Source organism: Mizuhopecten yessoensis, unplaced genomic scaffold (assembly GCF_002113885.1).
Source record: "Mizuhopecten yessoensis strain PY_sf001 unplaced genomic scaffold, ASM211388v2 scaffold11155, whole genome shotgun sequence".
In the NCBI taxonomy this organism is placed as follows: domain Eukaryota; kingdom Metazoa; phylum Mollusca; class Bivalvia; order Pectinida; family Pectinidae; genus Mizuhopecten; species Mizuhopecten yessoensis.
The window spans coordinates 871,370-888,397 of NW_018408907.1; the positions used below are offsets into that span (position 1 = coordinate 871,370).

The 17,028-nt window shown below is 35.2% G+C and overlaps 1 protein-coding gene across 1 annotated transcript; it reads right to left on the reverse strand.

Moving 5' to 3' along the window:
* Window positions 1-7,313: 7,313 nt before the first annotated feature.
* On the reverse strand, window positions 7,314-8,609 carry LOC110467037 (neuronal acetylcholine receptor subunit alpha-3-like). The gene has a single exon (XM_021523903.1). The coding sequence runs from the start codon at window positions 8,607-8,609 to the stop codon at window positions 7,314-7,316; it is 1,296 nt and encodes a 431-aa protein (XP_021379578.1).
* Window positions 8,610-17,028: the final 8,419 nt, after the last annotated feature.

The window sequence follows — 17,028 nt, forward strand, 5'->3', positions numbered from 1 at the left end:
CACTAGAGCACTTTGATAACCAGTTATTCATATCTACTGCCTCTGTTATGTGGACCAAACTACACTAGGACACTTTGATAACCACTTATTATATCCCCCGCAACGAAGTTAGGGGTATACTAGAATCAGCTTGTCTGTCTGTCTATCCGTCTGTCCGTCTGTCTGTCTGAAGGCAAACAAATTGTACCTTCTACTACTCCTAGGTTTATGCATGGATTTTGATGAAACTTTACACACATGTGCTACCTTAAATGAACTTGTGTTTCCAAGAAAACAATTATGTTTCTTGAATATTTACCAGAGTTATGGCCCATTGACTTTTGTAGACGGTATATTACGTTACTGAAATGGCTAACTATCTCTGAAACAGAAGATGTTTTGTTTACACATATACATTGGAATGTTGCAGGCATTAATGAAAGCTACTCTTCTGACACACTTCTGAGGTCATGGGGTCAAAGGTCACGAACGAATTACGTTACTGAAATGGCTAAATATCTTAGAAACGGTAGGAATTTTGCATACACATACATTGGGATGTTGCAGGCATTAATGAAAGCTACTCTTCTGACAAACTTCTGAGGTCATGGGGTAAAAGGTCACGAATGAATTACGTTACTGAAATGGCTTAATATCTTGGAAACGGTTGGTATTTTGTATACACATATACTCCTGCATACACACACACAAGCATGCATACACTACACACACGGAGGCACGTCCTTAAATGACCTTAGCTATTAAGAGGACGTTAAACAAAATTGAAACCAAACCTAAACCAAAAGTATACACATATACATTGGAATATTGTAGAAATTAATGCAATCTACTGTTTGGGCAGCTTCAGAGGTCTTAACTCACGAATGAAATACATGTCGGAAACGGTAGGTATTTTGTACACGCATAATGCAATCTACTCTAGAGACAGCTTCTGAGGTCGTGGGGTCAGAGGTTAGTTCACGAATGAAGTATGTTACTGAAATGGCTAATTATCTTGGAATCAGTAGGTATTTTGTATAAACATAGACATTGAAGTATCGTAGCCAATTATACAGGCTATATTGTGACAAACTTCCAAGGTCATGAGGTCAAAGGTCACAGGTCACATATCATTATGTTTCTGAGTTACTGGGTCGAAGGTCACTAGTAGTGATATTTGTCTTTTCCATCGGTCTGTCGGTACGACATCTGAGGTTAGACTTTTTCATGACCCTTGATCTTTCTATGTATATTTTCCCTTGTAATATAGCCTTTATAGGGGCAACAAATAGCCGGAATACGTCTACTGCCTCTGTTATGTGGACCAAACTACACTAGAACACTCTGATAACCAGTTATCCATATCTACTGCCTCTGTTCTGTGGACCAAACTACACTAGAACTCTCTGATAACCAGTTTTTCATATCCACTGCCTCTGTTATGGGGACCAAACTACACTAGAACTCTCTGATAACCAGTTTTTCATATCCACTGCCTCTCTTATGTGGACCAAACTACACAAGAACACTCTGATAACCAGTGATTCATATCTACTGCCTCTGGTATGTGGACCAAACCACACTAGCGCACATTGCTAACCAGTTATTCATATCCACTGCCTCTGTTAAGTGGACCAAACCACACTAGAGCAATTTGATAACCTGTTCTTCATATCTACTGCATCTGTTATGTGGACCAAACTACACTAGAGCACTAGTTATTCATATCTACTGCCTCTGTTCTGTGGACCAAACTACACTAGAGCACATTGATAACCAGTTAGTCATATCCACTGCCTCTGTTAAGTGGACCAAACCACACTAGAGCAATTTGATAACCTGTTCTTCATATCTACTGCATCTGTTATGTGGACCAAACTACACAAGAACACTCTGATAACCAGTGATTCATATCTACTGCCTCTGTTCTGTGGACCAAACTACACTAGAACTCTCTGATAACCAGTTTTTCATATCTACTGCCTCTTTTAAGAGGACCAAACTACACTAGAGCGCTCTGATAACCAGTTTTTCATATCCACTGCCTCTCTTATGTGGACCAAACTACACAAGAACACTCTGATAACCAGTTATTCATATCTACTGCCTCTGGTATGTGGACCAAACCACACTAGCGCACATTGCTAACCAGTTATTCATATCTCCTGCCTCTGTTATGCGGACCAAACTACACTAGAGCGCTCTGATAACCAGTTTTTCCTATCTACTGCCTCTGTTATGTTGACCAAACTACACTAGAGCACATTGATAACCAGTTAGTCATATCCACTGCCTCTGTTAAGTGGACCAAACCACACTAGCGCACATTGCTAACCAGTTATTCATATCCACTGCCTCTGTTATGTGTACCAAACCACACTAGAGCAATTTGATAACCTGTTCTTCATATCTACTGCATCTGTTATGTGGACCAAACTACACTAGAGCGCTCTGATAACCAGTTTTTCCTATCTACTGCCTCTGTTATGGGGACCAAACTACACTAGAGCACATTGATAACCAGTTATTTATATCTACTGCCTCTGTTATGTGGACCAAACCACACTAGAGCACTTTGATAACCTGTTCTTCATATCTACTGCCTCTGTTATGTGGACCAAACCACACTAGAGCACATTGATAACCAGTTATTCATATCCACTGCCTCTGTTATGTGGACCAAACCACACTAGAGCACTCTGATAACCAGTTATTTATATCTACTGCCTCTGTTATGCGGACCAAACTACACTAGAGCACTCTGATAACCAGTTATTCATATCTACTGCCTCTGTTTTGCGGACCAAACCACACTAGGGCACATTGATAACCAGTTATTTATATCTACTGCCTCTGTTATGCGGACCAAACCACACTAGAGCACTCTGATAACCAGTTATTCGTATCTACTGCCTCTGTTATGCGGACCAAACCACACTAGGGCACATTGATAACCAGTTATTCATATCTACTGCCTCTGTTATGTGGACCAAATTTTAACTACACTAGGGCAGTTTGATAAGCGGTAAAAAAGTCCTTATCTTGATAATATATTCATCATCTGAATACATTCACCAGTTTAACGACTACCTCTTTGGCACAATGTACTTGTAAAATGATTTTAATTGAATTTCACGTGGAACACCCTCTGTGCCAAGGGAATCCAATTTGTATAAATGAGGGGAGTGCCTCCTCCCCTGGGGATAGAAGGCGAGGTCTAAAATGGGAAATGGGAGTTAATCATTAAAAGGCTACTTCTTAAGCTAGAATGGAGGGTGTTTTAACCTAAGCCAAGACAATATTCTGTTGTGTAAACGAAGGAAGCTGCTACCCGGAGGATAGAGAGGGATCCAATAAGTAACTTAAATGTAACAAAATAAACAACTACTTCGTAAATACGAATGACAAGATTCTCACCGAATTTTCTCACAAAACACCTCTTGGCCAATGGAGTTCAATGTTTCATATATTAATAGTTAGCCCCCACCCTGGGGATCGAGGGATTTAGATCCAGATTGGGGTATACGATTTGTTTTTCAAAAACTACTCAAATTGAGCAGACGGACGGGCACAATACGGGAAATGGAACAAAGCCATTTGAACTTCTTCTGTAGATCCACATATCAATTCTACATGTAGTTATAAGTAATCAGTTCCTAATATATTGAGATTTTTATTTTTTTTATTCATGAATCTAAATCCATGGATAATAAGTGCAAATAAAGAAGAAAGTCAATTACAGAAATATAGCCAATACAGGGAAAATAGACTCCTGGAAAATGTTATCAAGATGAACCTGCTCGATTCGGTGCTCATTGGTAGAAATACGTTTTCCAATCGAGCTAAGCGCCGACCTATGTTTGAAGTGAAAATTCATTAACGAAATAATTTCACCGCCATTTTACGTGTGTTATGAGGAAAGTTTTCACTTGAATAAAAATAAGGGCAAATGATCCTCTCGAGAGCAGTTCTGGGTATTTTCGGGTTGTCTGAAATACACGATATCAGATTTGGTCTCTGGTTGTAGCAATTTCTCATTCTTAAGTTTAAAAAAAAATATTGCACTCATTATGCTGATAAAAACCTTTTTCACTTGAACCTTAAGATAAATCTAAATGATCCCAAAACACACCTGAACACTTGAGTAAAAGTACAAATGACACGGAAAATAATTTCCCTTACCTGAAACAAACAGCATATAAGCTCATGCATTTGCGCAGTAATCCATCCGAACGACTTCTGAATACTAAATAAGCCTTTCTTTTTTCTCTTTGTGTGTGTGTGTGTGTGTGTGTGTGTGTGTGTGTGTGTGTATATGTGTGTGTATATGTGTGTGTGTGTGTGCTTTCCAGTTAATGCTTTATTTATATTTATGTTTCTGGATGTAAATATATTTACACTTGAATGTGTCGTTAGCTATTTGATATTGAGATTCTTGCTATTCACAACAATTTTCAAGATAGCAGGATTGTTTGTCTATTCTTGTCCTTTACATTTGGCATTCCTTCCTGTCGTCTAGCTTAATGGGTTGTATACAAATCGAGCTAACATTGTATGATTTCTGTTTCATTTTTCTATCCTTAAGTTTAATGCATTGCCATATTTCTATTTCATAACAATGTTTTATGTCTATGCAGTTAATGAGAGGTAGTTCTTATACTACATGACTACTTATTTATCTACATGTAGTGAATTGTTGCGCTTCTTGATAGGTTTCCCTCAAAATGAGAAAATTGTAACGCTAAGAATAAGAATTCCATTTTGTAAACGTACAAAATAAATATTACCAAATCTTCCAAATTAAATGGAGAAAAATATGTAAAATCAATTAAATAAACTTACACTCACATATCTGTTTCTTTTTAAACCAGAACACACTTAGAACGATCGTATTGAATGTTTTCGAATGCATTAAGAACTACAGTGCCAAGAAAAAATAACAGTTGCTCTTGACAAAAATTGGCGTGATAAATATATAGGTATCTTACATAAGGAAACCCTTAGAGTATACTGCTGTCTTCTGGGGCTCACCTCTCTCCTTCTTATCGATCAATATGAAACTATTCAAAAAGAATCTGCAAATATTGTTACAAGCGCAACGGAATATGACAGCTGTATACAGCGATTTATGTTGTAAAAACCGTATATTTTGTATTTGCGTACTGCAGAGTTATCTTCTCTTGTGAACAGGTATTGATTGTTACGTCATTGGTTTGTGTGAGAAAATTACGTCGTTTTCTCAAAAATTGATGACGTTACTCTCACAAACAAGTGACGTAACAATCAATACCTGCTCCCAAGAGAAGATAACTCTGCAATACGCAAAGACGGAATATCTAAAGGTACTCTAATTCTAGCGCTTTTCGCACTTTGAATCTTAGGCTAAATTATGACAGCACTAATTGAAGTTTCTGTTTATAGTTCTGTTTGAATTTCAATTTGAGTGCGATACTTTTTCAATGCGCTAATCTATTGAAATTCAATAATTCGCTCAAATTTGAGTCCGCTAAAATGAGTATTTTTACAGTGTGTTATACATTACTATAGTATATTCATGATTAATTAGCTAGTCGTTAAGCGTCAAAATGCAGGTAGAATTGTAACTGTACTCTCTGTGGATTGATAGATGTTAAACACTTTGTAACTGTATATACAACTGGGACAATATCGCAATAATTTTGTAACCATATATGTATAATTATTGCTTAACTTCTGATATCCCTGGGTGAGATTGTCTTGCAATTGGTAAGTAACGTTGCGATTAGACGGACCTTCATACCGACCTAAAAGATAACTCTACGAATAATCTCTTTTAAGTGGAGGTACGGTTCATAATATTCACACTTCAATACAGTAGTAGACCAATTTGGATTTCAATCTTTTTGTCCACTAGCATCGCCTAGAGTATTAGAAGGACAAACAGATGTATGATATAGTGTAATTCATTTTTGACACACTTTATCCTTCATTAATGAATTTTAAAAGTGCAATGACATATTTAAAGTTGGTATAATGAAGCAGAAATCCCGTTATTCCTTTGGAATAACATGCTTTTGGCCCGACGAGTCCTAGAAGGACAAACAAATTATTTGGTACTGTTTAATTCATTTTTGGAATACTTTATATTTTATAAAAACAATTTAAGGTGAAATAATTTTGTGTGTTTTTTATGTTCATCCTCTACATAACGGAAAGTTGGCAAACCCCATAGTGTGTTAATTAACGTAATATATCTAAGAAAATAAATTCTTCAAAAATATATAACAAACAGTTATGTTATCTACCATATAGTTGGACACGTTATCACAAAACAATGGAAAGCTGTAAAATAGCTATCAATTGGATGTTTTTTTTCCAATATTCCTAGTACTACTATATATTTTGAAACTTACAACAAAGAGATGATACTCTTACCATAAACAAAATTCTCAACAAAACGTTATGATATTTTGTAAGAATATGATGTTAACATCTTTATTGTGATACTGTGCTACAAGATTCCTAATTACTTACATATTTGCCTTTTGAAACATTCCTCAATGGTATATACCGAAGAAATCATCAAAAAAATAAAAGTCGTTATCAATACAGAAAGCGAGTGTAATACTCAGATCACAGACACAGTTACATTTTTGTAACATGTTTTTCACAATTATATACAAGATTAAAACCGTCGACATCAGAAATACAATTATTTTTAGTGTCCTCGATATAAGATGCCTGTCTCTGAACACAAAACCACCAATCCAGAATGATGAACTCTTGTAGATGGAATGCAACGAGTAGAATTATAGGACTGTTCAAGGTTTTTTCAAGGTTGAATTGCAAACTATGTTACAGTAGTTATGGATTGGAAACTTTTCTGGCATAACTATAGCATTGATAATTTATTTCCGAAAGAACACCATAAATTGCGGACTGTTTGTGAGAGAAAAAGTGTTCTTAGTGCAAAGAAACACCAAAGACAGTGGGACAGTCAGAGTAGAGATATCTAGTAAGTTACCTACAGTGGGACAGTCACAGTAGAGATATCTAGTAAGTTACCCGCAGTGGGACAGGGTTCCTTGATAAATAACCTTTCATGAAAAACATCAAGGTCTTTCACAGTCTTGGCAAGAGAGACCTGTATCACGGACACAAGTGTATATTGGACTCGTTGACCTGTTGACCTCAGAAATATAGAAAAATTGGTATCCTCGAAATTTGATGCCTATGCTTGCATCTCGACAGAAGCATTTGTTAACCAGTACATAACGTTCCTATTATCGTTGACAATATCAATAAACAAGACAAGTCCAATTGACATTCGTATCATCGATACTGGGAAGCATTTTTCACAGAACTGCCGTAAAATACACGATGGCCAAAATCACGGAGACAATGGAGAAGAAGCAGAAGAAGAAGAAATCCAAAGCCTTTGAGAAGTCAGCCCATGTAAAACATTCGGTTTCGTCGTCCTCGTATTTATTGCTTGCATCCGGAGGAAAACTAATATCTGAATACTTCTCCGCGTCAATCAGGTTTGGGCATGAGTGGACGCTGTTCTCCGTCTTCTCGCTGTTAGATGACGTTTCCGTATTTTCATTTTCCGTTGCTGGTTGCACCCGTCTCAAAGACAAAATAGACAGCTTTCTCCTGATCTTGATGACACGACGTAAGCTCGGAGGCAGGTTATCTTCGCGATGATGCAGGCGAACCTGGGCAGCGGTCAATATAACGATTGCAGACCCCTTGACCAGTAGGCTGATCAAGTACACGGCCAGGTATGCTGTGGTCCGAGAGTTGACCGGTAGAGAAGTACTGACGATGGTGAGAAATACGGCAAACGCCAAATGGACAGTCATGCTGTACCCCATTTTTTCTCCACTGTTGACAGGAATGACGAATGTGAAAATGGCAAGAACAGAAAGTAATATGATAGGACAAATGAGAGTAAGCAAATAAAATTCAGGTCGGCGGTGCAGAATCAAAGAGACGACGACGTCACCATAAGTTAGCTCGATCTTTGTTGAGGTGAGTTCCCAAACCCCGTTGGGTTCGTATAACTGCGTATTGAGTGCCGGATTCTTTAACGCGAATTTTACGTCTTGTGGCTGCGATGTCCACATCCTAAAAATCAGCTTGCAATTTTGATGGTCAAAGGGAAAGTTTGTTATGTCTATGTCACACTTTGTCTCAAATACTTCGAACGGTTTCCAATATATTCTTCCACGATAACTCACTTTCACAAGAATCACGTCATCACCAAGCTCCTTCAATTTAGTGAAACCGTTTTGTAAGGAGATATCCGGTTTCCATACAGCGTTCTGAGGCACGTAAAAGTACGAGATGTCGTGAAAGTCTTTTTTGTTCCATGACAGGAATGCGTCGTTCCATGCTAGCTCAAGATATGCCGTGGTGGCTAATTTCTCCTCCACCTCATCCAGTTGGTTGATTCCTTTTAGAAAGAATGCAACAAGTACAATTATAGATTGGTTTAGGTTTTTATAAGGTGGAACGACATTCCGATAGGAACGAGTAATGAACAACTCGTCGTGTAAAGTCTTAAGGTCATCACCCGTCTGGGCAACAGTGGCATGCACCATTGACACTAGCGCCAATAGAACCTGTAACGTATGTCGGTTGACCATCGTCACAATGCTGCGTCTTTTTGTGAAGAGTAACGTACTTCAAAATGCCGACGGATTCATGCTTACAAACCTTAATAAATATTTTATTTTCAAATGTGGTTTGCGTCAGACCGTAGATGCGATTGGTTCTCTATATTATTATTTATCAATTTCACACCCAAATGCTTCAATGTTATCTATGTTTAAAACTTGCAAAGCTTTGTTAGGTTAACACGTTATAAAACGCAGGTCTGTGCTACGTATAATCCTAGAAACATACGAAAAAAATCACTCATTTAAAAAAAATCATTGTTTAAGATAACAAGGCTCAAACGATTAGCTTGAAAAAACAGGAAAGCCATTATAACCTCGGTGTATACTTATGATTCTGATCAAATGACGGTTCCAAGGGACAACTGACAGTGAAACCTATGTTGTCTTTTCGTGTGATTTATGTTTGCTTATATTTAATATCAATATGTATACTATGTACTTCTGATAAGAAGTGATTTCTAAAAAATGATAACAAATGACAGCATCTGTTAATATCATTTCAGTTCTCAAAATGGATCTATGCTTTGAGTATATACATGCAGGAGTTGCAACGACACATTTCATTGGTCAATTTTTGTGACCAATCATATGCTAAGCACGTGCTATTGCAAACCAAACAATTGTGTGCAATACACACGAAGTGTACCCTTGTGTAAACAAACTGAACTCAAATGCCAAGACGTTTTAGAAATGGACAAACATATAATATTCCTATGTTCACAGTGCAAATGTTCGTCAGTGCATATTCAGTTAATATTCCAATCAATATTGATACATTTGTATGTTTATATTAAATTGCAACTTGCAGATTTTCAACAGTATTGTACATTTACATATAAATTCGTTTATTAAATGTATTTGTGTAATTTGTATTATTTGAAATGTTTTGTCTTTTTATCTGTAACTATACAAAGATAACTCACCCCCTAACACCTCTAAAACAAACACACACAAAACGAATAAAATGGACATATTTTAAAGGAATAAGATCATGTTCATTATGTATGCTTTGCACTGTTCGAAATTGAGAAAAAAACACAAAAAAACCCACCCCGACAACGTTTCACTTATCTCCTTTAGTAGTCTTAGTAAAAAAGAGTGTGTACGCTGCTCAGCAGTATATTATCTGTACCCTGGTATGAAGTCAGCACACTATAATGCAACAAAGAAGACACTTAATCAAAAGGGAAAACATCATGAACTTAAAGAAAAGTGATGAGGAAAACCACTGTTCCAGAAAAGTGGCATTTCCGGTACCAAATGTGGCAACAAAAAACATTAAAACTTTTAAAATTTCACATTTTTATCGTTACTTACAGCATCTACAGTAAAATTATGACACTCTGGCTTAGTCGGTAAAGTTGATTGGTCTAATCGAGTTGTTATAGCTACGGAGGATAAAAATAAGACACATTGTCTTCTCGAAGTATGTTTTATTAATCAACAAAGCTTCACTAATATATTTGAATGTGAAACTAAAGGATCGAGCAACTCAGTTTCTGAAAAAAAACCTACAACGGATTTGATAGAAATCTATTAAAACGTTTTCAAGTTAAGCACTTTTTATTCAATAAGACAGCATATGTTACATTAAACGGAGTGACAAGAAAGTACATATAAATCAAATAGACATCGCAAAAGAAATTATCCATCTCTTGTACATGCCTGCGGTACTCTGTAATTAATAAAATGTTGGTTTAAAGTTTGTGTCAACCAACAAACTGTTGTTTGACGTCATATCCATATAAAGGGTGATGTCATTTCAATGTTTTCACTGACATGTAACAAATCGTCTAGCGTGTAAAAAAAACCCAGTAATTGACGGTGAAATCAATCATTGCTAAAACGGGCAATGCTTCATCAAATTAGATTCTCAGAGTTCTATCTTGTTTATTCGCCAGTTTTCTGACTAAGAGTTGCAACCAATTGACTAAACGTTATATGCGAAAAACATTTTCATATAACTTTCCTTTTTCACGAATTAAACAATACCCAGACTTCGTGATTATAAATGGTAAGCCTATCCAATGCGCTGACGGTGAAACTTGTTATGAAAGTATCATTTTTACAACACATAATTACAAAATTCATTCAGCACGCCCGCGACTTTTTAAGCCTCTGCATACATACTTGGGATGTACCATAAATTAATACAACAGAAATAACTTTTCAATTCCTTGACACAGTCGAAACGCGTTGGACTCTATTCTTTTAGAGTAAGTGAATTTCATATCACTACCATCACCGCGTATGTAAAGCACTTTGGAAATTATTGATGTCATAACATCCTTCAATGAATAATTATTGACGTAAAAGCCTTGAAGGTACTAGTGCATATTAACGCAGAGATGGGTAGTTGGCAAAGAACATGTTCTGTTTGATTGTCTGGGATTGTATGTATTATATAAACATATGTGTCCTGCATCCTCACACTTGAAACTGTGTATTCGTTCAGATTCATTTTAATCGTGTTCTTTATCCATTAAATCAAAATTCGTGTTATCAGATGCCAAAACGAATACACATGAACACATTCCAACAAAGGGATAATAGCACGCCATTGAGAAAAATAAAAGCCTCTTTGGGAAGATTAAGGTAAAATCTCCACTGAATAGAGACCAACCATTAACCATTACGCTCGGTTAGAATCAACACTAGTACAGCTCTACCATTTGTCTTTTATGAAAACAATATTTTTTATCCATTTTAGGAGTGTTCTGGCAAATTGGTACTATTCATTTTTGGAATATTTTCGTTTACATTTTGATGGAATTTGACCGGCCCTATCGTATTGAAGAAAACTACATACTTCTGACGTCACCAGCCAGTAAGCCAGTCATGATATAGTGCGTTCCTACACAGATTGTGTTATAATTAAGGTAAGTATAATAATATGTTAAATAAGTGTTTTTCCTTTTGCATATTGACTTTTCTGTATTATGTTTCTTTCTGTAGTTGTTCTCATCTCGGAGATTTATATTATTTGACTTCTCCCATAATCTAATGGCTTGCCTTCATGTCTTCTTTGATTTTTTTATGATTAAAAGTTTTTTTTAAATTTCTTATATGGACATATGGTTCAATTAGTTTAAACCGCCATCAGAAAATCAAGAAATAAATAAATATCAAAATGGACAAAATGATTTAGAAATAATACAATTGTTTATGTCAATCTATCTCTTAAAGCTGCTCACACAATGTCCAGGGGACACTGTACTTCACATAATATTTCCACACAATGAAACTTCAATATACCGACCCTCGTTAATTGACCGCCTCGCGTACCGCCCGAATATAACATGATAGTCTTTTATTTTGTTTTTGTTAAGTTTCCTTCGATATACAATGTATCACTGAATTATATAAATATAATTAGGTTTTACTACCTATCATCTATTCAACAGCTTGAAAAAATGAATACATTTATTAAGTGCATATCTTTTTCATGTGCTATTCAGGCTGTTTTAGAAACTCTTGATGTTTCATAATTATTTATGTTATAATAGATTGTAAAATTTATGTCGAAGCTATTCATAATTTTCTATTTTACATTTAATATTTATTTGTTTTTGATACTTTATTGAAATCAAGCCCTTGCGATTCAGTTGTTAATTTGAAACTTACATACTTAGTATATACATGTATTCTCATAAACTGGTTAATGTGTGACTGTTAAGAGAATTCGTATCGATTATTCATTTTTTTATACGTCTAATTTAACGAAATAAAACTCGTTTATAGCCCGGATGTATACATGATATCCAATGAGCTGATAGTCAAATTTCAAGACCAGTAGCCAGATACGTGGTATCTTTGTTATAAAAAATGTATACCTGAAAGTGTACTATGTAATATATAATGCCAGTGATTTGTCACCCGATAAATTTACCACAAGATTGATACATGAAATTCCAACCATCCGGCTGTCCGGTGTTACTCTTTGAAACAAAAAACGTATGCCTGGAGTTTAACATCCAAATCATCACAACAGTAGGCTATGCCGCAACAACAAATATAGGTTACCACATGGTTGTAGGCTGTCGTCTAATAAGTTAAGATACCACAAAGCGCGTTTACCTATCACAACGACTCGTAAAGAGCACTTTGTCTATTAAAGAATTGCATTTGGTAGGTTCTGCTGAGTTTGCCTTTAACATTGAATTGTACTTGTTATGTATGGTGAATTTTACTTCATGTTCGCCTATCATATATGCGTATTTGCTGTTTATTTACGTATGACGTAGTGTAACAATAATTTGTTGTACTTGCCAGATATGTTGTATTTTACCTTGAATTCGCCTATTGAAACAGCCTTGTACTTATTAGGTATGTTGTATATGTTGTTGAGTTTGCCTCTCATATACTTGCATTTATTAGGTACTCTGCATTTTATCTCGAGTTCGGTTATTATATAGTACTCATATTTCTTAGGTATGTTGTATTTGATTTTGTGCACAATAGGCTCGTATTCGGTAGGTACCTACTAAACATACTTACAGCACAAGCTGTGTTTGAGGTATATCGGATTTATTGTAGTGAGTTTTAATAAGTACATGAAAATCCCATACCTAGGTTCGAAATATAAACACATACAGGTGCGTTCTAACAATTATTTATTATGGAGAAAGTAGCATATGAACTGTTTAATGATCTAGTTATTTTTTATTGTCAAAACGACGTCGATCATTTGAGGATGTCTTCATTTACAATATTGTGTTATTATTGAAAATCATGGGATCCCCTTAGTAATGCCAAAAACGGTTAACTTAGTGTTGGAAACTGTGTTTTGTTTCTGACACAACTATCGCTTTGATGAATCATTCTGATAAGAAAAACATAGCTGAGAGACTTTTATGAGAAATGATAAAGATGTGGTAAAAAAATATTTTATCAACAAAGACTTCTGAGTGGGGAAAAAATCTATATCGGGATTCAAACATTGGACTTCAGAATGTTATACTATCGTTCGAATCGAATGAGGTACCTCGTCAACGGAAGTGTCGTGGCCCAATTGTGCTACAGTTATTGTCAAACGGAAGTAAAGGGACCTTACATCATATACGAAAACCCACAATTAATTTGGACCGAGATCGTTAGGAAGAAATTCTCCGATACCCACTCTATCTTCTTCCAATCCTTGGACGTTGGATAAACATGCAAGGAGTTGGTAAACATTCTGATATTGCCTACATGTGGGTAACCTCCTGAACATTCAGTCCTGGCCTGTCTTTGAATTATGAAGTCGTGTAAACATGCTTTGTACCGGGATATTTCATCATCTTTGATGTTTCATAACCATGCTTCCCCCTTTCTGGAAAAGTAATCATATATTTTAACACAAACCTTTCGTTGTCCCGATAATATAGGACCGTGGAGGAATCAAAGTTCCCTTACTCGTGATTGCTGGTTATAATGCTTATTTACGTCCCATTGCTTGATTTACAAATTGCAAAAAGAAAAGAAAAAAAGAAAGAAAGAAATAGACTATTCGGCAATCCTCCAGTCTTTAAACAATTTGAACATAAACGATTCAGATCCTATTCGCGCTCCCATACAGGCAAACAAGATTGATTAATATAAGTTTAAAAAAAAATAGTTTTTTAATCGTTGTACAATAAATTGAATTAATGATTATTATACAGTATATATATATTGTTATTTTTTTTATTTTTTTTTTATTTTTTTTCAAAATCTTAAATGCTCGAAGATTCCCAATCCGTAATGTCAGCGTTAATTCAACCGATTTTAATACCACAGCGAAATGTGTTCTAAGATCACTTACCCACTGATTCCAATTACCGTTAAACCCCTTAAGCTTGTACTCGTGTACCCAACGTTACACGGCCCAATGTTACCGACATTAACTTGGCTGTCAGGTCGTCGTTATTTGGCATGAAATACTACTATTGTATGTTACGGGCCCAATGTGTCCAATCCTTTTGATTGTCATTCATCGATAAAATTTGTTTAAACGAATGCTACTCAGTGTAGATTTCTTCTCACTTCTCACTTACTTTCTGTTACTTGCAAGATATTAGATTACTTATATGTTGTGTACATCAATGAATGTATTGCACACCCTTGAAAGAAATACTGTCCTTTTTGTTGAGTATAGCAGGCAAACATAGCATACCCTTATCACTTGTGGATACAAAAGCTTGAATTAAAAAGGAAATACCAGCAATAAACTACAACAGAACCATACAAACAGCAAAGCAAAAGTAAAAAAAATATGGATCCAAAAAGGAATAAGGATACTAAATATAAGAATGAAGCTTTGAAAATGTATGTTTCCATGAACAATTAAAGCAGTAAATCAACAAAGGAATAATGGCTAAACGAATGACTCAATGAATTAATGAATTAAATAATGAATGAATGAAGTATGAAAAGCTGATAAAAGACCATGAATGTATGAATGAATGATTGAATGATTGAATGAATAAATGAATAAATGAATGAATGAAAAAGAGAGAAATCATTTATACATATATTAGATTACTGAGGGTTTTTTTTTATACACCATTGAATGTAGTGCATATTTAGTTATGCATGTTTATGTTTGCATGAACAATTCATGGAGTAAATGAACAAAGATGTAATGGCTATATGAATGAATAACTGACCGAATGAATAAAAGACGAATAAATGAATGAAATATGAAGAAATGATGAATGACAATTATAATAAATTGAATTAATGAATAAATCAAAAAGAAAAAATAGCATATACATATATATTATTACGTGATACATAATGATAATGATAATAATAATAATATACAGCATTTGATAAAGCGCCCTATGTACCTAACATAAGCCAATCTAAAGCGCTTTACGGTACATAGATATACAATTAATACAATTAGCATATACGTAAATCAATACAATGTTGAGGAATTTGCAGGAGCTGCTTTATCAGGCGCTGACAACTAGTAATATGCCACCTGGCTAATATCTCCCTATGTGTGTATAACTGCGTGTGTGCTGGAGATGTAATGTGTTCTGTATAGTGGGACCGTGCTTTTAACGGTATCATTTATAGTACCTCACTTGAATGCTACAGCAGTACTGCAACATCCATCTCAGACCATTTTATACTCCACCTGGATTGTTGGAGTTGTGTGGGCAGGAGAAAATACATGTGTTGGATTCAGCTCTAAAATTCTGGAAATGTTACCATTAGTTTAATGCATAATAAGGATACACTTGTTCAAATTAGCGATTATCATTTAACAAAAAAATCGATGTGGCTCCAGGGTGATTCACGTTTTCACTTGTTGTATCCTACTAATGTATGTTTTTTAGTATAATGTTTCGTCTAAACAAGCATAATACGCGCCTTGACAACTGATTTCGTATCTTTGTTTTTGATGTAGTGTTAAAATATCTACATTACAATGTAACAAATGCACCCAGCGTAAGAGTGTGTTCACTGTATTTATACATAATTCATGTACTGAAGTTTATTTGACATTTTGTAAAATGCCGTATGAGACATGAAGGGGACATGCATTGTTACCTTTCCTGTTCTGCTTACTGTAAAAGTACATATTTTAGCGAGCTCAAATTAAGCATACTATCAAATATGGACCGATCATATAAGAGTTTTGATGAATTGGCGTACTCACAAAATATGCAACAGCAAATTATATACAGAAACTTACAGCGCAATCATAATTAAGGGCAATGTTTGAAGCGCAAAAACCGCTAAAATTTGAAAACCGCTTGTGCGTTTACTGTCATGTATAGATTGCTTTTCTCCTGTTTTGCTTTGCTATCTGATTCCTTTTTATACTTGTTTAGGATTTTTATTTTTATTTACTTATAATGCTCATGAAATATCTTGTATTTGTATCTAAATTTCGTTTCATTGAAAAGATTTAACGTTAATTTTATCAAAATAGATATGGAACGTTCTCTGTGAAAGACCAATATAAATCCCTAAAGTTGACCTGAAATACTAAGAAAAGTGCCACATGCGGTGCAGGAATTACCCTTGAAACAACATGTTTGCTTTTTTTTCCCATTTATAAGGGTTGATGATGTCTGTCATTTTGTTTTGGTGTCTCCTAAATCCCTAATCATATCTTCTTGTATTGAGCTTGTGTTTGGATGAGTGAAATAAATATTTAATATACAAAGTAAGGAAACACCTGCTTAAAAATGTAGCATTCTGTATGCGGAAAGTCAAAAATTGAAATGAACAACTGAAATATCTTGCATGTTTTCTAATGATGGCTATCGACGAGTGAAACGTGTAGGCTGTCGGTACGGCGACATATACCAAACCTTGTAACTTACAAAGAAACAATGCATTAACACTGATCCGAAATAGGATTAGATCAATGCTAATAAGCCTTTATGGTAGCATGGTTCTATACGAC